The sequence below is a fragment of the Aspergillus novofumigatus genome (assembly GCF_002847465.1).
Source record: "Aspergillus novofumigatus IBT 16806 chromosome Unknown P174scaffold_2, whole genome shotgun sequence".
NCBI lineage: Eukaryota > Fungi > Ascomycota > Eurotiomycetes > Eurotiales > Aspergillaceae > Aspergillus > Aspergillus novofumigatus.
The window spans coordinates 482087-504099 of NW_020194275.1; the positions used below are offsets into that span (position 1 = coordinate 482087).

General features: G+C 55.1%; 6 protein-coding genes across 6 annotated transcripts; 3 read left to right on the forward strand and 3 right to left on the reverse strand.

The window, feature by feature from the left end:
• Window positions 1-357: 357 nt before the first annotated feature.
• Window positions 358-6112, reverse strand: P174DRAFT_428000 (MYB DNA-binding domain protein; the record flags this gene model as incomplete). The annotated part of the gene is made up of 2 exons (XM_024825484.1): window positions 358-2529; window positions 2597-6112. 2 exons carry the CDS (start codon window positions 6110-6112, stop codon window positions 358-360), a joined length of 5688 nt encoding a protein of 1895 aa, XP_024685046.1.
• A 1734-nt stretch (window positions 6113-7846) lies between these two features.
• P174DRAFT_417488 (deoxyhypusine synthase) lies at window positions 7847-9032 on the forward strand (the record flags this gene model as incomplete). Its single annotated transcript, XM_024824605.1, has 2 exons — window positions 7847-8077; window positions 8130-9032. The coding sequence occupies 2 exons, from the start codon at window positions 7847-7849 to the stop codon at window positions 9030-9032; spliced, it is 1134 nt and encodes a 377-aa protein (XP_024685047.1).
• A 1204-nt stretch (window positions 9033-10236) lies between these two features.
• P174DRAFT_438223 (putative MATH and UCH domain protein) lies at window positions 10237-14736 on the forward strand. Its single transcript, XM_024826486.1, has 5 exons — window positions 10237-10613; window positions 10640-10876; window positions 10943-13036; window positions 13097-13871; window positions 13933-14736. Exons 1-5 carry the CDS (start codon window positions 10538-10540, stop codon window positions 14507-14509), a joined length of 3759 nt encoding a protein of 1252 aa, XP_024685048.1. The 5' UTR covers window positions 10237-10537; the 3' UTR covers window positions 14510-14736.
• A 69-nt stretch (window positions 14737-14805) lies between these two features.
• P174DRAFT_438224 (rRNA (cytosine-C5-)-methyltransferase NOP2) lies at window positions 14806-17251 on the reverse strand. The gene is made up of 4 exons (XM_024826487.1): window positions 16053-17251; window positions 15812-16020; window positions 15475-15791; window positions 14806-15392 (listed from the first exon to the last, which is right to left on the reverse strand). The coding sequence occupies exons 1-4, from the start codon at window positions 17199-17201 to the stop codon at window positions 14953-14955; spliced, it is 2115 nt and encodes a 704-aa protein (XP_024685049.1). The 5' UTR covers window positions 17202-17251; the 3' UTR covers window positions 14806-14952.
• Window positions 17252-17435: 184 nt separating this feature from the next.
• P174DRAFT_438225 (uncharacterized protein) lies at window positions 17436-18332 on the forward strand. The gene is made up of 2 exons (XM_024826488.1): window positions 17436-17647; window positions 17704-18332. The coding sequence occupies exons 1-2, from the start codon at window positions 17533-17535 to the stop codon at window positions 18282-18284; spliced, it is 696 nt and encodes a 231-aa protein (XP_024685050.1). The 5' UTR covers window positions 17436-17532; the 3' UTR covers window positions 18285-18332.
• A 736-nt stretch (window positions 18333-19068) lies between these two features.
• P174DRAFT_457242 (cell differentiation and development protein Fsr1) lies at window positions 19069-21726 on the reverse strand (the record flags this gene model as incomplete). Its single annotated transcript, XM_024829530.1, has 5 exons — window positions 19069-19328; window positions 19393-20818; window positions 20845-21233; window positions 21291-21569; window positions 21639-21726. The coding sequence occupies 5 exons, from the start codon at window positions 21724-21726 to the stop codon at window positions 19069-19071; spliced, it is 2442 nt and encodes an 813-aa protein (XP_024685051.1).
• Between the last annotated feature and the right edge of the window lie 287 nt (window positions 21727-22013).

A 22013-nucleotide genomic window follows, 5' to 3' on the forward strand; every position in this document is an offset into this window, starting at 1 on the left:
GTGGGATTGGAGACTGGGGTAGACGGCATAGGCTAGGATCTACCTCCAAGATGGACTGTGGCGATGGGCGTTTCAGGTTGTTTCAGTTAGAGTTGTTTATCTGCCGGACAATGCACGCCATGCGTGTCATATCTGCAAATCATGCATGCTTGTCACTTGTAGCTCGTCAGATTAAGTATTCTTTGCGTCCCCATGATCGACGGGCTCAGAGTTAAACATAAACTTATTCATGCATTGATCATCTACTATACAAATCATAGGGCACACTGCTCCAACGAGTGACCCCGAACCCAAGTGCAGAAGAATTTTACAATCCTACAATACATAGCCGATCGGCTGACATATATGCAAAGAAGACTAGCGTGGCCCATGCTGTGGTGGCATTCCACTTGACCCTTGACTGTACCCCCGTTGATGTCCCGGATTATGGCCAGACGAAAGAGGCTCACCAAGACCTCCAGGACCAGACGGCCGCGCCTGGAGAGGATGCATACCCGACGATGGGCCGCTAGGACCGTAGCCGGCCGGGTTCGGCTGTAGAATCGCCGGCGGGGTATACGACCGGCCCATGGTTGCCGACTGAGACGGCGGTCCTGGCAGCCCCGTCGTACGGGAAGCCTGTCCTTGCGGTTGCGGTGTATTGTGGCCATAGCCAGCACTCAATCCCAGCGGACCGCGATGTGACTGCTGATGATGGGCTCCGTTTACCATGGTCTGCACATGCTGCTGATAGGTCTGGTGAGCCGACATATGACTCGGTGGGGCTGGGGCAGACACGGTTGGCGCGGGCGGCCGAGACCCAAGCCCAAGCAGACTTGCTTGCGATTGAACGGGCGTCGGCGGCCCCTGTCGTGAGCCATACGCGATGGAGTTGTGGCGTGACGTGGGAGATCCAACTGCGGGCCGATAGATCTGATTCTGTGAGCCCAGATCGCGCGTGCCACTAGGCGCTGGCTGCGCGTGTGAGGATGGCGACTGTGCGTACACCGATCCTGGATACGAGGGACGCTGTGTCGGAGCCGGGGACGGCGTAGGGGCCGGAGATGGAGCGGTAAGGTTGGGAAGAGAGGAGGCGGGATGGGATTGCCCGGAAGTATATGGAGAGTACGACGGCTGCGCTGCCAACGTTGTGGCCGGTCGATTCGGGTGCGGGGGCTGAGGCGGCGCAGGTTGCTGTTGCTGTTGCTGTTGCTGCTGCTGTTGGCCTCTCGGGTCGAACCGAGCCATCCAGTCGTTGTTCGCCGGCGGGCCGGGGGATCCTCCAGGCATCGTAGAGTAGGCCTGATACTCTGAATAAGCACGCGACGGCGGCAGGAAGTGACTGTGCGGGGCGTAAAGAGGCTTTTGAGCGCCAGCGGATGCCATGAATGTCTCGTCCTGACGCGACGGCGCCTGTTGAGGCAGTGTGTGAGCCCCAGAGTAGATGGGGCGAGACGGCGACGCTGGCTTGCCGGGTGCGTTGGACGAGGCTTGGTCGCTGGCAAACCGCTTCCGAGGTTGTGGCTCCTCCGGCTCATCATTCAGAATGCTCATAATGTTGGAGCGCTTGGCAGGGACCTGCCGGGGTGCCTCTGCGGGCTCCAGTGGAGTCGAACTGGGCCGTGGCGGCTCCTTGGGTGGGGACAGAATCGGCGGCTGCGACAGCCCAGCATGCTGGCCGGGCAGCGGGTAAAATGGCCGTTGGCTGGTGGAGTCGCGTCGAATGGGCGATACCTCCGCCTCCTGCCGCTGCAAATGCTGTGCAGGCGAACCGGGCGGTTTCGTAAGGCTGCTTTGGCGGGAGTGAGTGGGCGCTGGCATGAACGCATGCTGTTGCTGTTGCTGTTGCTGTTGCTGTTGCTGTTGCTGTTGCTGTTGCTGTTGCTGTTGCTGCATGTACGCCTGCTGTGACGGAGGAATCGAGCCATGAGCCGCAAGTAACGGCGACCCGTGCATATCCATGGTTGGGGTCCTGAAACTTTGTGCGTGGAGTGGCTCCATCCTGGCCATTTCCGATACCGGTACAGGAGTCTGGCGTGCAGAGAGCGGTGGTTCCTGAGGTCGGACATTTGCGTGTGCCACCAGGGCCGGAGCCTGCCTGTCCTCGGTGAAGTAGCCCAGGCGTGGCCCCTGCAGACGCGGCGGTAGGCCCACCTGTGATCGGATAGCCCGAGATTGATCTTCGCCAAGCATCGGCACTGTCGACATCGGTACGTTGCTGGCTTGTGCCAGCGGCGGATACCTGGAGACAGTACGCTCCTTCTCTGGAGCAGGTCGGGCATGCAAAGGTGCAAGTTGAGACGCTGTGGCTGTATGCTTGGTCTTCGCCGTACGCGCCTCGTCCGACTCTGCCACCGTGTCAGTATGGGGTGCCAGTGGTCGAGGCATGATCGACGACGGCGTCGCTTCATAACGTCGCTTCGAAGCAAAGTTAGGCACGGGCAATGGACCAGTCGGTTGACCACGAGCCTTTTTAGCCTCTGCATCGGCAACGATGTCTTCGAAATCTTTCTGCCCCGAGTCTATGCGCCTCTGGAAGTAATTTTTGACCTAAAAAGAGTTAGTAACTTGACTATCGATAGGCAGAGGAAAAGTAAAGTAATGGAAGATGGCTTACCATAACAGTAGTCTTCGTCTTCATAAAGTTCGAAATGCCCTCAAAGTCTCTGCCAAAGTGGGCCAGCAGCTGTGGAAAGTCACGCTGCTCGGGAACAGACCAGTAGCTAGTAGGTTGCAGTGATCCGTAGCCACCCTCGACAGGCCTGGCAGATCCCAAACTCTCTTGTTCCGCCGATTCGAAGACGTACATGCCTTCCCTCTGGCGACCTCTTCCGGCCTTCGCTCGCGGAGGTGCCTCAGGGATTTCTCTCTCCGTCGTTTCCTTGATCCGTACAGGTGCTTCAGTCATGACAGCCATGAATGTCTCGGCTGGCTCTGTTTTAGGCGCGGGAACAACAGGAGCGGTAACTGCTGGGACTGGCAGGGTCTGCATAGGTTGTTCTGGGGGCCCTGGTTGCGGTACCTTCGACACCTCGGTCGGAGGCTGGGGTAAGGGCAGGGTCTGCTGTTGTTGCTGCTGCTGCTGTTGTTGTTGCTGCTGCTGCTGCTGAGCAGCTTTGCCTCGTCGATTGCCACGGGTACCTGTGCCAGTGCGACCACCTCGTCTGCTGGGTTTCTCTCCCGGCTCACCATCCTTGCCAGCACCGCGGCGACCATTGGTATCGGTATCAGCAGCGGAGGAGTCCCCAAAAGTAGGCGCAGCGGCACGGCGCGGACGGCCAGTGTCTGTGACAGGGGCGGGCTCTTCTTCGCCATCGTAATCGGGTTTGACCACACCGAGATCCTTCATGAGAGCGTTCGACTTTGGCCGAGCGGATCTTCGAGCACGACCGCGACGACTCCATCTCTTGTTCAACTTCGCCTTGTACTTGATTTCTTCCTTTGTGAGGTAATAATGAATGATACACTGCTGGAAGTCCCGTCCGGGCAGCGACTCGGCGATCTTGCCCCACTTCTTTGGGTAAGCCATGAAGGCATCAGTGAATATCTCGTGTTCCTCGGGGGTGAAGTCGTTGGGAGGAGGAAGGAAGCCAAAGACATCCATGGCGTTCGTAGGGTCCACAGAATTGTTGGTATCCTTGTAGATCTGCGCCTTTGCCTCCCTTGGCTCGAGCATGTCTGGGATGACGGCTTCCCGGGCGAGGTCTGGCTGCGCCGTAGCCTTGTTTCCCCGACGGCGTTCCAGTTCTTCCTGCGCAGATATTTCGGACGCACGGAGCGCGTTCTGAAAGTCAAGCTCGCTGTTACCTTTGTATCGTCTTCCCTCGGCGGCCGGAGGTGTTGGTGCAGCAGGAGGAGCTGGAGGTGTTCCAGCCCCTGGAGTGGCGGAAGCTCTGGCCTTTGCGCGATCCAGTTCCCACACTTGCAGCCTCCAAGGCTTGTAGTACGACAAGTACTCCTCGCGGAGCTCCGTGTTCTTCCGCGCAATCTCCTTCCTCCGTTTAATCAATTCTTGACTGAACACATCCTTCATACGAGCGTGTATCGCCGCATTTTCCTGGTAAACGTCAAGGTCCGATATCGGTGTAGGCGGACCGGACTGCAAGAATGGCAAGTCTTTGACGGAAATGCTATCCACTGGCGGAACTAGATCTAAAGCGAGCTTTGGAGACGTCTCGGGAGTTTCTAACTCAGCGTCTTGCTTGACCGCGACAGGTGCAGGTTCCTCTGCCTCATCTGCCGCCTTGGGAACTTCGACCGCGGGAACAGGGGGGAGAGCAGCTTCGCCTACAGGCTGCTCATTGGCAAGAACTCCTAGAAGCTGGATCTGCATTAAGAGGGAAACGATATGCGGATCTTCAAGGGGTGGAGGGGGCATTTCCGCGCGGAGCGCTTTCATGTCCTTTTCGAAGATTTGTTTCCGTTCCTCAATGTACTCTTGCGTGAATACATCGTTCTCGTCCTCATCTTCATCGCTTGATCGGCCAAAGTCTGGTATCAACGTGTCTTCCTGCATGGCGGGTTTGTCTTCCGGGGCAACCTTCTTCTCGGGTTCGACAACTGCTTCTGGCGCTCGTGGAGGAGTGACGTGACGAACTGTGTCAGACTTGAAAGGTTCAGGGGACATACGCGCGTCGCCTTCGATCTCCTTGTCAGGCAAAATCTCACCCGCCTCCAGTTCGTTGCCATGGTCATCGGCTGGAACTGGTGGTTCTCGTCTGGGCTCCTCGCTGATGGACAGACTTCGCTCTTTCCCATCGATGGAATCCCGTTTCGGTAGTGGTACGGCGCCAGCTCCGGCTGGGTGACGATTATAACCAGGCCGAGCCCACTGCGCTTTACCCTTCGGAGGTCCTCGAGTCGGCGTCGGTCGTTGCTGCAGGGCGCGAGGTCCTGTAGGAATGTGCAAACCGGGTGACGTCGCACCGATCGAAGGGGTGCGAGCCTTGTTGAGTTCGGGAGAGCTGACTATACTACCTGTCCTGCTGGTCAACGACGCTTCTGCATGCGGTGTGCTTATTTCCTTGCCAATCATGGCCGCAGGTGCAGTCGGTGGAGAGAGTTCTGGAGTTTGCTTCCGCGCGTGGAGAGAAGGGCTGGCTTGAGTTCTGTGTGCCCGTGGGATAGAATTGTCCTTTTCGCTCGTCTCCGGGCCTTCTTCGCGGCGTACCTCCTCTCGTCGAAATCTGGGTTCTGGTGGTGGTTGGACGGAGGCGCGCTCTGCTTTCGGGCCTGTGGGAGGTTGCACGGGCGCACGCGACGGAGGTTCATTGCGTTCCTTCTCTGCAACTGACGGAACAACCTCGGCCGAAGCTGTATCGACGGCTACTTTGTCCGCAGACAGATCGGGGATCGGCGCGGTGACTGAGCCAAAGGCCGGTACCTGAGGGGCCGCCGGAGGGGGAGACCGCTTGATCGGTAGTAGTGATGGTAGCTCTTTGACAGAGTCTGGACGCGATGCAGCCAAATCCGGGCGTATCGAGTCTCGACGAGCTTCGGCCATAGAAGGCTTACGGGGCGGTTCAACGATCGGATGGTCTGGTAATCGATCCGAGGCTGCAGGGACAGGGCCCATGGACGCGAAGGGGTGGGTTCCAGAGCTAGTACGTGCATCAGCTCGAGCTGGAAGTTGATCTCTTTTCCATGCTTCTGCTGGTCGGTCCCGCTCATCGCGATCCGCCCGTCTGTCCAAATCGTCGCGACGCTCGAACCGATCCCGTCGATCGATTATATCCCGCTCTCGTTCGCGATCGCGCCTGTCAATATCCCGTTCGCGATCCCGGTCAACGATTCGTTCCCGATCGCGCTCCCGGTCCATGACTCGATCTCTGACTTCTCTTTCGCGATCGCGATCCCTGTCGCGTTCTCGGTCACGATCCCAGTCACGCCTGCCATCCCGCGAACGACTCCGACGCCGAAAGGAGTCCCGATCGTCCAGGTACGGAACCCGACCGCGACCACGACCGACCTCCCAATCTCCCCGACCACGGCCACGCATCAGGCCACCACGGGGGATATGATTCGGACCAAGGGCCGGGCCATCGGGAGCATTTGACGATACCGATACCAAGCTATCTCGTGAGCCACGCCGCATTCGAACAATATCCGAGTCGCGCCCAACTGGCTCTCTCATATCACGGAAGTCGCGCGGCGGAGGGGAGGCGAACGGGAGCGGCCACGGCCAAAACCGATCCGTGAATCTCGAGGATCGAAGTCTCGCTCGCGTCGGGGCCAGTCCCGGTCAATATCTCGACGAAACGGCGGGGGTCCATCGCGCGGATCTCGAAAATCCCGGTCTCGCTCCCTGTCCCGGTCCCGAGGGTCGCGGTCGCGGTCGCGAAACTCAGCCCGACCAGGAAAACCGCGACCTCGACCACCAAAGGGAGCTCCCCGGGGATGATCGATCAGGGCCTTGGGGCCGCGAGGTGGCTCTCTGCCCAATGGAGCCAAGTTCGCATCGTCGGAACCACGAGGGCCAGCGGGAGGGCGACGGTCACCAAAACGCTGGGGAGAACGGTCACGGGAATTGAACCCAGATGATGGAGGATATCGTGAAGACATCACCAGGTCATAACTAAAGAGTTTGAAAGAAGGTAACCTGGCAGGCAGCCTGCAGCAGGTTAGGAGTGAGGTTGTACAAAAGCCCGTGTCAGGCTTTCAGTGATTCAAAGGGAGGCGAGAACAAGCCGAAATTGAAAACGACCCAATAATGACCAAGCGTGAGGCCTCAGGCCACTTGAACAGGTGTGGGGAGGCACGTGATCGTGAAGAGCGTGCACACAGCACGGACCACCTTGAAATGTTTACGTAAACGTGCACCAGGCCGAATCGGGGCCGATCCCAGAAAAGGAGCAATCAGCAAATGTCCCACGATCGAGTGCTTAGCGGCAGCCACTGGGAGGGGCGCGGAATTAAATGTTTCAGATGTCTGGGTTAGCGATCGAGGCGTGGATCGGCCTCAACTTTCAAAGGCGTCAAGGGAAGTCAAGAAGAATGGTCCTCGAGTCACGATTCGCGAAATCTTTTTTAACCGCAAACAAAAGTCAGTCAACGGTACCTTGCAACCACTGTATGTACCTCTGTAGCAAATTCAATATGCAGGACGGTAATCCCAGAGTAGTTATCTGCCTGGACCCGCCCTTTCAAACTCAACTGCCACCACGATGTGACCTCGACGTTGAGTTGTCGGAGCACTCATCGACAAAGTCGGGATTTAGAATGATTAAACAAACACCGAATCGAGGAGTGTGATAAACAGCAACAAATGATACGAGTAATGACAATAACAGGCGTCGTACCTTTCCACGTTTCCAGCAATCAGAATATTGGTAGACAGCTGCAAGGAGTTCAGTTGACCAAAACAAGAGGGCCCAGATGAACTAAGGTAATTTCTTCACTTGAGCTCGCTGAGCGTAGAAAATGGAGATGCAACATGCATTAGATCGCAAGGCAAAACAGACAAAGGACAAGGTTGAGACAGAAGAAGAAATTCGCAGGAGGAAAATCACCAGAGATGGAAACCATGGGGCAGCAGGATGCTCTCTGCCTCCAGCCTTGGACCTGGATCTGGGAATAATTAGTCCTGGTGCCTGAGGCCAGCCCAGCCCACCTGTCTGTATGCCTCAGGCATCCTGTAAATGTGACGAGCCGATCACTGTAAACTTGAGCTAGTCCATAAATGGCTAGGTCCTTTCTAACAGGTTCCTGAGGCATACAAGCGCAACCTAGTTTTGGTGCCTGAAACAAAGGATTGTTCCCCGCCATCCATGCTAAGAAGAAAAAAAAAAGAGGTCACAAATCAAAATCCCCCGCTAGAGCTCAGATTCTAGCAACAACCTCGCATCACTTTTCTATCTTATCCTCAAAGATGACGAACAATCACTCAGCGTCAGCAGAGGCTTTACCTCCGTCGTCTGCCACCAATGCCGTTCTCGTTGCCTCCGAACCCGTCCCGGAAGGGTCACACGAGGTCCGCGGCGTCGACTTTGATCGTTTCCAAGGACGAGATATCACCGTTGCGGAAATGGTCGACAACATGGTGCATATGGGGTTTCAAGGAAGTGCTGTTGCGGAGGCTGCACGTATCATCAATGACATGGTAAGATGAATTACTTCCGTTGCTAGCTACGAGCGCGTGCTGATGTGCGCAGCGAGCATATCGTCACCCTGAAACAGGAGAGAAAACCACGATATTTCTCGGATATACCTCTAATCTCATCTCTTCCGGTCTACGCGACACCATCCGTTATCTCGTCCGTCATCGCCATGTCTCCGCCATTGTTACCACAGCTGGAGGAGTCGAGGAGGATCTGATCAAATGCCTGGCTCCGACGTACATGGGTAGCTTCTCGACACCAGGCGCCGGGCTGCGGGCCAAGGGACTCAACCGGATAGGGAACCTCGTCGTTCCAAACAGCAATTACTGCGCGTTTGAGGACTGGCTGATTCCCATTCTCGACAAGATGCTAGAGGAGCAGGAAGAGGCGAAGAAAAAGGCCCTCCAGACCGGGGACGAGGAGGACGAGCTACACTGGACACCTAGCCGCGTTATTGAACGCCTGGGTCGTGAGATTGACAATGAGGACTCCGTACTCTACTGGGCGGCACGGAACAACATCCCGATTTTCTGTCCGGCACTCACAGATGGTTCGCTTGGAGACATGCTGTACTTCCATACCTATCGATCCTCCCCGCAGCGGTTGCGTGTGGATATTGTCGACGATGTACGCCGTATCAACACGATGGCCGTGCGGGCAGCCCGTGCAGGAATGATCATTCTTGGAGGTGGTGTGATTAAACACCACATTGCTAATGCATGCTTGATGCGTAATGGTGCTGAACATGCAGTTTACATCAACACCGCTCAAGAATTTGATGGCAGCGACGCGGGTGCCCGGCCAGACGAGGCTGTCAGCTGGGGCAAAATTAAGGCCGATGCAAAGGCGGTTAAGGTGTATGCGGAAGCAACGGTGGTCTTCCCGATGATAGTGGCCGCCTCTTTTGCCCGGTCCAGCCCAACTCCATCGGCCGAAGACTCGCACAACAACAACTGAGAAGACAATTGACACATGGGGATGAGAGTCAGCGATTCAGTGATCCGATATTACCCCTCATCAGATCTTCATTAGACTGAATAATGCTTGGTGGGTGACCCGCGGTCGCTTCAAGTTCCCCTGAGCATTCTCCCGCCGTTCCTGAAACTTGCCTCTCCTGTTTTAACTTCAGGGACCCTGTCGGGGTCGATCAGAGTTCCCCCGATAGGGCATTCTGACAGAAAAGGAACCCCACCACATGAAGAAATATCCGTCCAGCCAAAGGTCTTCTAGAAAACTTCGGCGGTGGCGAACCGTTCTTTTGCCCCATAAGGTATTCGAGCGGCATCGGCATGAAGAAAAGAGGAACACCAGTATCGACTATCGACTACCGAACCAGAGCATCGGAGTAAATTTCTTGAGGCGAAGTTGTGAGAATCTTGAGTCTGGTGGACGAATCACAAAAAATTGAGAATTGAATGCCAATGGGCTGTCCCACAGAATGATCGTCGTGCCCCGTTTGGGCCATTCCAGGCGCTGGAGTTGATTGCTCCAGTTGATTTGCCACAGTCCGGAAGGGCGGGAGAAGACAGACAGGGCCCAAGGGATAGGCGGAAGGGTAAAAGCAAAGCCAAAAGAACAGGGAAAAGTCTATTCCTACTGTACCGAGGAAGGCTGTACTGTGCCTATGTTCCTGATGAGGAGAACCACGAGTAGGGTAGGCAGACATACAGATAGAGGCAGATAGAGGCAGATAGAGGACACTAGGCTATCACCAACACATTAGGCAGTCATCGCATTCCTATCCATTTCAGTAATTAATTTCATCACCTTATTGATCAATAAAGGACGACCAAGTCAGAGGCTGATCCGCCTTTTGCATCCTTAATGGTCAATGATCGGGGGGCTGTCTCCATCATTCGGCGGTGAGGGGAGAACACGCTCTGCATTGCCGCCTCATTTTCTACAGGGAGCAGCTTCACGGGGTAGACTAAGGTATGGACATGGTATCCGTATACGGAGCGCTGTGGTGCTGCGGTCTCTTGGTTTGCCTTTCCTTTTTCTTTTTCTTTTTCTTTTTCCTCATTTCGATCCTTTTTCCTTTTTATTACCCTTCTTCACCTCCTTTTGTCCTCTTCTCTTCTCTTCTCTTCACGTCCCTTCCTTTTCTCTCTTTCTCTTACCCCAACAAACCAACCCACTGATCGCCCTGATAAGCACCGCCTGCTGTCTCTTATCGGGAAATCATCAACCTATCTATCCCCCAGGCCTCTTACTCTGTATTTGACCTGTCATTCTTTCTTTCTCGTTGTGTTTTTCATTGTCTTTCATTCTCTTGCTTCATATATTTTTTTTTCCTCCACTTATCAGTGATCTGTGCATTGTATTCGTCGTTCCTCCATATAAGCCTCTGACCCGCTAGACGCAGTACTTCAGTGCCTTGTCATCTTTATATGCTATATTCTGTCAATCTTGTGTCTCAAACATAGCCTCTTGCGTACATACAGATCTCACCCTCTTTCACGATGGATACTCGAATGGATACCGCGGTTACCGTGGAGCAGCTCCCCCCTGCCGTCACACTGAGTGTCGATGCCCCTCGTCAGACGCAGTCACTGCTGGCACAGAGCTTCCGGAGCCTACAAGCGAAAACAACATTACAGACATCCTTGCGAATACTCCGCTAGAGAATGTCCATCCAGAGTCACATGAACCATTAGATCCAACTCCTGCACCCCAACCTCCGCAACCAGAGCTTGAACATGCATACTGGGCCGAAATTGAGGAGGACACGTCGGTACCTGATGAGGCGGAGATGAAGGAAATCGAGTCGACAGCGGATGGGGACTATAGTGCATACGAGTGTAGGTCTTCCTGCGAATTTTTGAGATTCAAGGACGAAAGCGAGTTGGAGATGCTGACCATCGTAGACGATTACTGGGAGAAGAACTTCCACCCAGATCTCGACGACCCAGAGTATCGGCCGGTTGAAAAAGGCCGGCTGACATGGAAGATCAAGGGCGTGCGAGGGACCAAAGACGCGCCCAACCGCAGCAAGATCATGCGTTCCCCTCCTGCTTACATCGGCGGTTACTGGTGGACAATCAAGTTTTTCCCGCGTGGTAATAACGTGGGTTCCCTGAGCATCTACATCGAATGCTCCCCGACCTTGCCTCAGCCCGACAAGACATTGCCAGAGGCCGAGTTCAAAGTGTTGCGGGGACCGGCCGATACGGGGCTCAACACCGCCACTCCTGAGGTGGACATGAAGTTTGCCCGAACCGAAGACTCGGCAAGCTGGCTGGAGAATTTCACGTCACAGTATCCTGCTGCGGCTGCCAGCAAGCAAGATTCTCCAAAGGACACCTGGAGAGTGTCGGCACAGATCGGTGTCATTCTGTACAACCCAGACGAGCCTCGTACGGGTTGGATGCAGTCGTCGTGCCACCAATTCAACCCGCACAACCTAGACTGGGGCTGGACTAATTTCCACGGCCCGTGGGACCAGATCCACCGTCGGCAGCGGGGCCAGCGCCAGGCGCTACTCCGCAATGACACGCTGGCGTTCGATGCATACATCCGCATTATTGACGATCCCACCCGGTCTCTATGGTGGCATGCGAGCGATTCTGAACCGACTTGGGACAGTCTAGGCTTGACTGGCTACCGGCCGCTGGGTGATTCTGTCATCAATCACAGTGCCGAGGTTGCGGGGCTGGCCTCGTGGCTGCATCTCGCACCGCTGTGCAAGATAATCCAGAATGCCAAGGTCTTGGGCCATCTCACAAACTGCGATATCAAGCCCAAACCGCTCTGCGATGCGTTGCAGAAATTCCTCTGGCGTCTTCGCTCTCGTGGCCAGTCCCTGCAATATGTCGATACCGATATTATCACTTCCATTCTGCGCAATCTGCATGAATACTCGGGCGATGTCTGTGAGTTCTGGGAGCGCCTGCGTCGGACGATCGAGTTTGAACTGTCGGACACCGATGCTCCGAAGGAGCTGGCCAAGATTTTTGACAGTCCCTCGCCCGACTCCCTTGCCCCTTCCGGAGTGGATGCGGTAAACATCATCCCAAAGGATTTCAACTCCCGCATCTGTGTGCCTGCCGAAGAGGCCAAAACGATGCGCGAAGGGTTGATCTGGTACCTGACGCAGAAACCCGGCCGTTGGGCATTGCCACCTGTTCTGCATGTCGAGCTGAACCGCCATAAATTGGACAAGGCGGCGCGTCAGTGGCGCCTGGTCTACAACAAGGTTGACCTGGATGAGGAGTTGGATCTGGCTCCCTACCTGGTTGACGGCCAATGTGGAAACTATGTCCTCTATGGCTACATTGTCCACCGCGGACGGCGCACGTCGGGCAAATTCTTCAGCATTCTTCGCCCTGGTGGGCCCGGAACCAGATGGCTTGCATTCGATGACGGCAGCGATAATCGTGTTGAATGCCTCACACGTAAGACAGCCTTGGGGCCACATCTTGGCCTGGATGAGACTCAGAAAGTAGACCTCAAGACTGGTCATGATGTCGCCATCGCCGTCATGTATATCCGAAGCGACATTGTCTCGGAGTTCCTCCCTGGCCCTCAGGGTCCGTGGGACGTCTCGCCGTCACTCAAGGAATACTATGAGACCGGCATCTACCCTCTCTCCTCCATGTCCGGTGGAAAGGCCGCAGAGAAAGAAATCCAGGTAGAGGTCTATGCTCCGCCGCAGTATGACCAGTTACCTAGTCTGTTTGACTCCTATGATTTGATGTCCCAGGCCAAGGCGGCCAACAGAGTGATGTATATGACTGTTCCCCGCTCCGAGAATATTGTCGAGTTGCGCAAGAAGATCGCTCTCTGGGCCTCTGCGGGCAGCGAGACTGAGGCCAGTCCCGAGAATATCCGTCTCTGGCAGATTGGACATACTCGTGATCGATTCGGACCAACACTTGCATTCGAGCGGATCTCGGATCTGAAATCGACCCTTGATCTACCTGTTCCAGTTGCTCGGTTGTGGATGCAGATTGTCTCTGATGGTAAGTCTGTCCTTTTTTAGGTCCACAGTTGTGGGGCACGGCTAACGCATGAGTCCATAGACGAGGCAAAGTACTTCGCCATCAAGGATCCCCGCGACACTGTAGTCGCCCAGCGCAAGGCTGAAGAGGCGGTAGTCGAACGCGCTGGTTCTGAATCTACGGACGACAGACAATATACTCCTGAAGTCCGAAGTGGAGGGGCTGAGGCCAGCTCATCTGGTAACGTGACCGAAAGCGATCTCAGCAACGGTGACAGGGTGTCGGCGGAGCAGCCTCTGCCACGGACGAGTGACTCCGAGGTCTCGCAGAGCTCTGGTCAAGAGACTTCCGACTCCTCTGAGATTCAGCCCAGCAATGCGGGTGCTGAAGATGATGCGGCCATAGCGGCGATCATCGCACAGGATGTCCAGCAAATGGAAATCGAGCTGGCTGAGGAGGCTCAAGAATCACCTGCTCCGGCTGAGCAGTCCTCCAATGACGCTACTCAAAGCGAACCAGCACAGCAGCGGGCTGCTTCTCCAGCTCCCGAGGCTGTGTCTACCACTTCGGAAGAGCCCGAAGTCCCCCTGCCCGTCGAGCACGTTTACTACTTCATTCAAATTTTCGACTTCGAGGCACAAGCATTGCGTACGGTGGGCTCTTTCTTCTCCCGAAAAGAGGAGAAAATTAAGACCGCTCTGCGGAAACACTTGAAGTGGCCGATGATGAAGGATTTCTCGATCTGGCAGCGGGTTGACGGCACCACTGTGACAACCATGTCCAGCGTGGGAACATTCGATGCCTATGTGCCAGATGGGACATGTTTTATTGTCGGTGACAAATTAAGCAAGGAGAAGTAGGTGTTCCTTCACTCAACCCGATATAAAGATCCCATTCTAACCCGCACCTTTCTATAGGCGCACGGAGCTCAGCGTTGCAGGCCGATTCTCCAGTCCCGATCGGCTGGTCCACTACCTCTTCGCAGCGGAACGCAATCACCCCACTCGGGCCTTCACCGGCACGAAGACCGTCGATGCCTCCTTCAACAGCGAGTACTACAGCGGTGACTTCCTGAAGGGCTACTACCACGGCAAAGGCAAGCACATCTCCGACTCGGCCGCCACCTACGTCGGCGACTTTGTATTCGGCAAGCGCCACGGCAGCGGTGCCATGGAGTACCCCACCGGGGATACCTACGATGGAGACTGGTACGAGGACCAGTGCCACGGCCAGGGCACCTTCGTCGAGAAGAAGACAGGCAACAAATATGTTGGCGGCTACAAGGACGGCAAACGACACGGCAAGGGCATCAGCTACTGGGAAGTCGCCGACGAAGAGATGGATCTGTGCCAGATCTGCTACAGTGAGGAGCAGGACGCCCTGTTCTATGACTGTGGTCACGTCTGTGCCTGTGTGGCTTGTGCCCGCCAGGTCGATATCTGCCCTATCTGTCGGAAGAACATCATCAGTGTGGTCAAGATCTATAGAACTTAAGGGGGCTGCCCTGCGACGTTGCACCGTGATGATGTAGGTTGTAGGTTGGGCTTTGAGGGTGAGCGCGTTGATGGAGTTGATACACATACATATTTCTTTTTCCATTGGAGACTGCAGCATACCCCGGGTGTTACGGAGAAAGATTTGGAATTGGGCCTTTGGAGTTAATGTTCAGATATCTGCTTTTATGGCTTTTCTTACATGAATATATCACATTTATCAATGAAGACAACTAAATGGTAATGAATCTTCTACGTGCAACAAAGTCCGCCATCAACAGATCACAAATAGTATCATTATATTCTACCACAGCTATCTACGTCAAAACCGCAATGAATCAATCAACAATGATGCGCCGTCCGTACCTAAACATGAGATGATGCTTTTGGACTGATCAACGAAAGAAAAGAAAAGACAAGATGCTACATTCCCGCGCAATCCGACTATTTGCCGGCCTTTTTGCCCGGACTACTGCTCGCTGCCTTCTTCTTGTTCTTCTTGCTGCTCTTGGAGTCGGAGTCCGTCTTGCTCTTGTCGGCCTTCTTGTCCTTCTTGTCAGCCTTCTTGTCGACCTTGTCAGATGTCTTTGCTGCCTTCTCGTCCCCGTTCTCAACGGCAGACTCCTTCTTGCTCTCCTCCTGTTTCGAGGCGTCCGTCTTCTCAGACGCGGATTTCTTAGGCTTGTTCAGTACAGCCCTGGGGTCGAGACCCTTCCGGCGCAGGCGGTTGCGCTCCGCCCGAGCAATGCGCTCCTGGTCCTCCTCGTCGTCAAAGGGGCCGAAGGCGCCGCCCTCGATGTCGAGGGTCGTGCCGTCCTCGTTCAGGATGGGTGTCTTGTCGACGACTTCTTCGTCGTCGTCGGCCTTCTTGGCTGGTTTAGCGGCTGCGGCGGCGGGGCGGTGCCGTCGGCGGAGGGCTTGGGGTCGGGGTGGGGCCGGTCTTCTTGAGTTTGCAGACGAAGAAACCGTCGACGTTCTCGCGGTGCGGGAAGTAGCGGCGGGTAAGGGTCATCTTGGGGTCAAACTTCTTGCTCATGTAGCTGGTGAAACCGGGGGAGCCGAAGTCGCCGAGGCCGGTGTCGACGAGCTTGACGTTGGGGCGTTTGCGCAGGACGTACTGCACGACTGCTTCGTTTTCTTCGACGGTGACGGAGCAGGTGGAGTAGACGATGTAGCCCCCTGTTTTCGAGGCGTGGTCGACCGAGTCGATGGCGGCGAGGAGGAGGTTGCGTTGCATGTGGGGGATGGCGAGGAAGTCGCGCTCATTCTTGGAGGTCTTGACGCTTGGGTCCTTGGAGATGACGCCTGTGCCGGTGCAGGGGCGTCGAGGAGGACGCGGTCGAAGCCGCCGAGGGCCTTGGGGAAGGCGGTCCGGGCGTCCAGGTTCGTCACGATGGTGTTCTTGCAGCCGAGACGGTGGATGTTACCGATCAGACCCTTGGCACGGGGCTTGCTGGCATCGTTGGCGATCACGCAACCGGTGTTGCGCATCAGGGCCGAGATGTACGTCGTCTTACCACCGGGGCGGCGGCCATATCGAGGACCCGCTCGTTGGGTTGTGGGGCCAGCGCCATCACGGGGAGGAAAGATGAGGCGGCCTGCAGGATGTAGTGGCCCGCCAGGTACTCGGGAGTGGCACCAAGAGGCACCGCGGACTCGAAGACTTGCAGACCGACCTTGGACCACTTACCGACTGGTTCCAACACCACGCCTCGGTTGATGAGGGCTTGGGCCAGAGATCGTCGGTTGGTACGCAGGGTGTTTGTACGGATGACGACTGGACGAGGAGTTTCGTTGGCTTCAAAGAAGGCGAACGCCTCCATAGGAGTGAAAAGGTTGAACAGCTTCTCCGCGAGGAATGGGGTGTAGCCGTAATACGTGCAGATGTCGTCCAGGAGCAGTTGCAGGTAATCGGCGCGGGATTTGCCCGGTTGTCCAAGGGTCTTCAGGTCGCCCAGGATTCGAATGGTGTCTGTGATTCTCGTTCGGAGCAATTGGAGGTCAGGGGCCAGACCAGGCTTGCCCTCGGCATCACCAAAGACATCCGGGCGGTCGCCTGCGATGTTGGTCTGCATAGCAGACTCCTGTAACTCGCGCTGCGCCTCCTCCTCTTCCGCTTGTCTGGCCTCATCCAATTTCCGGGACAGTCCCTCGATGTTGGCGGCTGTGAGCTTCTCCTCCGCGTCAGACAGATCCTCGTCGTCCGAAAACATGGCCTCCCGCGGGTGGTCCTCTTCCTCCGAATCCATGACCGAGTCTTCGTCTTCTTCCTCCTCCTCATCAGAATCCATCTCCTGCTGACTATCCATAGATCCGTCACTGACGCCATCCAAGTCATCAAATTCATCCTCACCCATCTCAATCTCATCGTCATCGAGATCCGACATGTCTTCATCGTCCGAGTCCATAAATGTAGGCTTCTCCTTCTCCGCAGGTTTGCTCTTGCTCTTCGCATCCTTCTTGCTGACAGCGGCAGTCTCGGCCTTGTTTTGCTTTCCTTTAACCGCACCATTAACCTTCTTCTTAGGCACAGCCTTCAGAACCTCTTCTTCCTCTTCGGCTCTTCTCCGCTTCTTGCCCGACTCTGCCTTTGATTCGACATCTCCCGCCTTGCGCTTCTTGTACAGGGTAATTTTCGACTCGTCCAGCGGGGCCGGAGGGCCCTGCTTCTGCATACGGCGACCCTTTCCCATTGCGACAAATTTTGTGGTGGAGGGCAGAAATTGTGGTTTTGCTAATATGTCAACTATATTGAAAAGCCAAACTTTTTTTTCTTTTGCATCTTCTTTTTTCAGGCGGTCAACACTGGCAGATCCTTTCCGGAAGGCGGTCTAGTCTGCTTATTGGCCTGAGGCATACATCTCCGACCGCGGGGGCCTCATGAGCTCCCGATTGGGTAATGAGCACAATTGATCGATTGACTGTGACGACAGCCCTCTCATCTTCCTCCTTTAATCCCCACCAAGGAAACAACACGCACTCAATTCCAATCACTCTAGGACCACCAGCACTATCACCATCACCATGAACGAAGTATCATTCGTCAAGACTTTCCTCTCAGCACTCGACTCTCGACCCATCAAGCTCCGCTCCGACCATGTCTTCGACCCAGAGCAAGTCGGACTGCGTGTCCCAGTACGTCTTCCTTCCCATATATCTCAGCCATATACTAGAGCCATCTACTAACAGGCACAGTATACCCTCCCCGCCTACACGTACCCCACCCCGAAATGCCCAAGAAGACCAAACGGCCGCTCGCCCCGGGCTCCTCGAAATCCATAACCGTGCACCTCAAATCAGCCCGCAACCCGATTCTCGAATTCTCTCTCCCCAACACCGCCCTCGCCACAACCTCCGTGCAGGATCTCAAGGACGCCGTCCGCGATCGCGTGACAGACGCCCAGGGCAACAAGGTCTCCCTCGACAAGATCAAGATCCTGTACAAGCGCAAACCCGTAACGGGGAAGACCATCGCGGAGATACTTGCCGATGAGCCGGAGATGCTATCTGGCGGGAAGGAGGTCGAGTTCGGCGTTATGATCATGGGCGGGGCGCAGGTTGCTCCGAGTGCGGGCGCCGGTGAAGGGGCCGGTGCTGAGCAGAGGGAAAGTTATGAGCCTCCCAAGCCTGCTGTTGGGCCTAGTGGGGAGAGTGTTGTGGCGACGGAGGCTTTCTGGGGTGATTTGCAGGGCTTCTTGGAGCAGAGGTTGAAGGACTACGATGAGGCGAATAAGCTGAGGGTGCTTTTCAAGGAAGCCTGGAGGTCGAGTCTCTAGAATTTCGGTGTTGTAGATAGCTTTTTAATGATACCTTTCCCTGATCTGTTCTGTGGTTCTCCGGAGTGCGACTGGCTCCGGACTGAGATTATATGCGTGACAGTGCTTTCGTTGAAGTATATTACGAACGTTGCCTTGTAGTCCACACGCTGCATGGAGCACAAGGTCAATACAGAAATCAAGTCTATTCAATGTGCTAGAATTTGATACCAAGTTCAAGGTACAGAAGCTGGGGCAGTGGTATAGGAACTAATTGTTATACATAAACTTATACGCATAGAAGCCAAACGAAAGGCACACTTGAGCATGCCTTTCAGGAGACGGGAGCATTTGAAATTGCGAGATGGGTACAGGATAGGATTCCCATCTCACACGGTATCTCGAGGCCAAGCGGCCACACATCATGTAGGGAGAAAATGGAGGCGAGAAGGAATCGAAGCCCAGCTGCAAGCTATCGGGCTTGAGTGTCGTGTTAATTTAACACCATCAATAACAAATCATCAAAAGCATTCCATGTGCAGAAGAAAAGGCGAACAGCCGCAACCTGAAGGCGGAGCAAAAATGGTCATTTTGAAAGAAAAGCTCGTGCATGCAAGAAGGATGGCGGAAGAATGAAAATGCCAAGGGAGCTATAACCACAACACTAGAAAGGAACAAATGCCAGGTAATTTGCCACCGTTGCAAATGCTCAAGAACTGACCAAGCGCTCATTCAGGAAGAGTTAGCCTAACGAAATGTCGGCGGACAACATCAGACTTCGTGCATAGACAAGCAGAATCCGTCGTTATCTTGAGAAGACCTTGACAACCCCGTCTCCTCCACCACTGACGACCCAGCGGCCGTCGCGGCTCCAGGTGACGGCACATACCCCCTCACCACGCATCAACCGGTGGCTTGTAATCTCTTGGGTGCAGCTACGTTTCTCAAGGTTCCAGAACCGTAAGCTGGCGTCATGCCCCGCGGACACTAGTTCACGTCCATCAGGAGATAAGGAAAGTGCAGCAATAGCCGCGGGATGGGCCAGCATCGTGTATGTGCATTGGCCTACAACAGGGCAAGAAAATGTCAGTGCTTCCATTCAAACAGTCGGGAATAGCAGAGTACCTACCGCTATTGGCGTCGAAGAGACGGATATATCTGTCTTCGTAACCACTTATGATAACCCCTTCCACGGCACTGGAGCCGGTAGCTCCGTGCACAACTTCTTCATCAACCAACGTCCGACTAGGATCGAGGCCTGCAGACCCATCAAAGCCAATAGTGGTTGCAACGACAGAGTTGACTCCCGTCGAGGGAGTGCCATCGTAGGTTTCCAAGCTCGCCATGCCCACAATCTCCTCGCCGGTTCTCGTGTCATATACAAGGATCGAAGCATCCGTGTATGACACGACGAAATTGACACCTGCAAGAGACAGAGGGCTGATACAAGTCGGCGAGGGAGAGTCGGCCCGAAGTATATGATGGACGAGAGTATAGTGGAAAGGTGTGGTGGTAGCGGTGCTAGGTTGAGGCGAAGATGGGAAATTAGACCCAGATGATATCGAGTTGGCGCGCCGACTTCCACCAGCTCGCCTAGAACCGGCTTGTGGTGATGATAGCTGGGGAGGTGCACTGACAGCCCAGATCAATATCCGCCCATCGGCAGCGCCCGACGCCAGCAAGATCCGATCTGGACCTCCGTAGTGACTGGATGAATCCCCAAACACAGTACCAGCCGTGCCAGGAAGAACGCAAAGGCCCCAAACAGCATCGGTGTGACCATCAAGTGTGGCCTTGGGATCAACCCGTCCACGTTCCCAAACACGTACGCTGGCATCCTGCCCACCAGAGAATACCCATCCATCACCAAGGGCACGGCCACCATTTGAAAAATTTTGGGACGGGGAACAAGCAGCCAGTGCAGTTACTGCTCCAACATGACCCCGATGGGTGAAGTAACTCGTTATATCCAGATCGTTGCCGGAGTTCCCTCCGTGTGACCCATAGGCTCCGTACGATGCTGGTATGATCCATCTTTTGATCGTCCCATCATCACTGCACGTGCAAATCTCGGGTTCGGAGGGGCTACCACCGCCCGTGAAGATCACTGAGCGGATAACATCCAGGTGGCCGCGGAGAGCGAATCGAACTTTGAAAATAGGATCCTGTTTCTGCATCGCTCCCGCGCCGACGTCTATGGCACCTTCGCTCTTACGCTTGGAGCCAGAGCTCTTCCTTCGATGCGATACTGATCCACCCCGCGAGGGGGACTTTGACCCGGCGAAGTTCGCGTTGGGAAAGGCATCCACGTCTGGGCGGTGAGGTGGGAGGTGGGCAGTCCGGGGCTCCTGAGCAGGGGTTTCATCAAAATTCCACCCGTCTGTATCTTGTAATTGATCTTCCGCCTGCTGGGATTGAGCCTCCTCCTTAGCCACTGCCTGCGTGTTATCGTACTGTTGCTTTACAGGACCAGCGCGCTCATCCGATAGGCCTGACTCAAACGCCTGCTTTCTGCTGTCAATAGCAGTAGCGGGGTCTGCTGTGCCTCCAGCGGTCTTTTGTCCATAATATCTCGTGCCACAGGGGGAAGGTATTGATTGGGAGCGCGAGACAAGTTGGAATTGTCCGAATAATGAGTCACAATGGGCTGGTGATTTTGTAGTGCTACCTCGCGCGCCATCATGTGATTTGCCTGCTGTTGCTGCTGCTGCTTTTGGCGCTGCTGCTGAATGTAGGCTTCCTCTATACTCTGCTGAGGCATGTTGTGGTTCGCGTACATGTGGTTCGAGAGTTCCAGGTCGTTTACATCGGGAGCAGGATGCGACGTAGGGATAACGTGAAATGCAACCTCTTGCGAACACTTTGACAGGTACAGACGCGACTTCTCCCGTTCGTTCTCCTGTCGGACGCCAGGTTGGTTGTCGGTGTCAATATCGGTGGTGAGATCGGCCTGGGATTTGGACCGTTGCGCTGCAGACAAGTCAGCAATCCACCAACACCGTTAGATTTTGCGAGTCAGTATCGTACACTTCAATGCGTTGATGCTCTCCCGGGCAATCTCCTTGGAGTCCCTCGTATCCTCGATCGGTTCATTATTGCTCAGCTTCTTCACCTTCTCACGCTCTTTCTTCAGAGCAGCCTCAAGCAGCCTCACATGCTTGCCCAATGACTCGTGCAGCCGCTTGCTCGTTCGTACATCACCTTCTAACCTGCCGATCCGGGACCGCATCTCCGCGCGCTCTATCTCCCAGGCATTGCGATCTCGCTCGTGCCGATGCCATTCGGTCTGCAGAAAGCGCATCACACCTATCGCAGAGGGGAGAATAGTTAGCTTCGAGAAACACCAATACCAAGGCAGAGCCTCCATGCACCCACCTTGCAATGTATACTCCGTCCCATGAGGTTGTCCGCCATTCGACGACCCATCACCCCCAGGCCCAATGTACCCTCCACCCCCAGCCATGGCCGAGGGAGACTGCCAAGCCATGCGAAATCAACAAGCGACAGAATTTAAGTAGATTCAGGACAAGCGACAGAGCTGTTTAAGCTTCTGCGTCCTCAGTTGTGACAAGAAATGACGCCGAATGTGGAGAGCTTTCGTGGCCGCAATGCTGCAAGTTTGTTGATGTAAGCAACCCCCAGTCTCAACGGGTGACAACGGCAGGAAACCACGTTCCAGGCCGCGCCAGCACCGGGTGGAGAGCAATAATTATTATGACTCCGTCAACGGAAGGGTATGGATCACCGAAA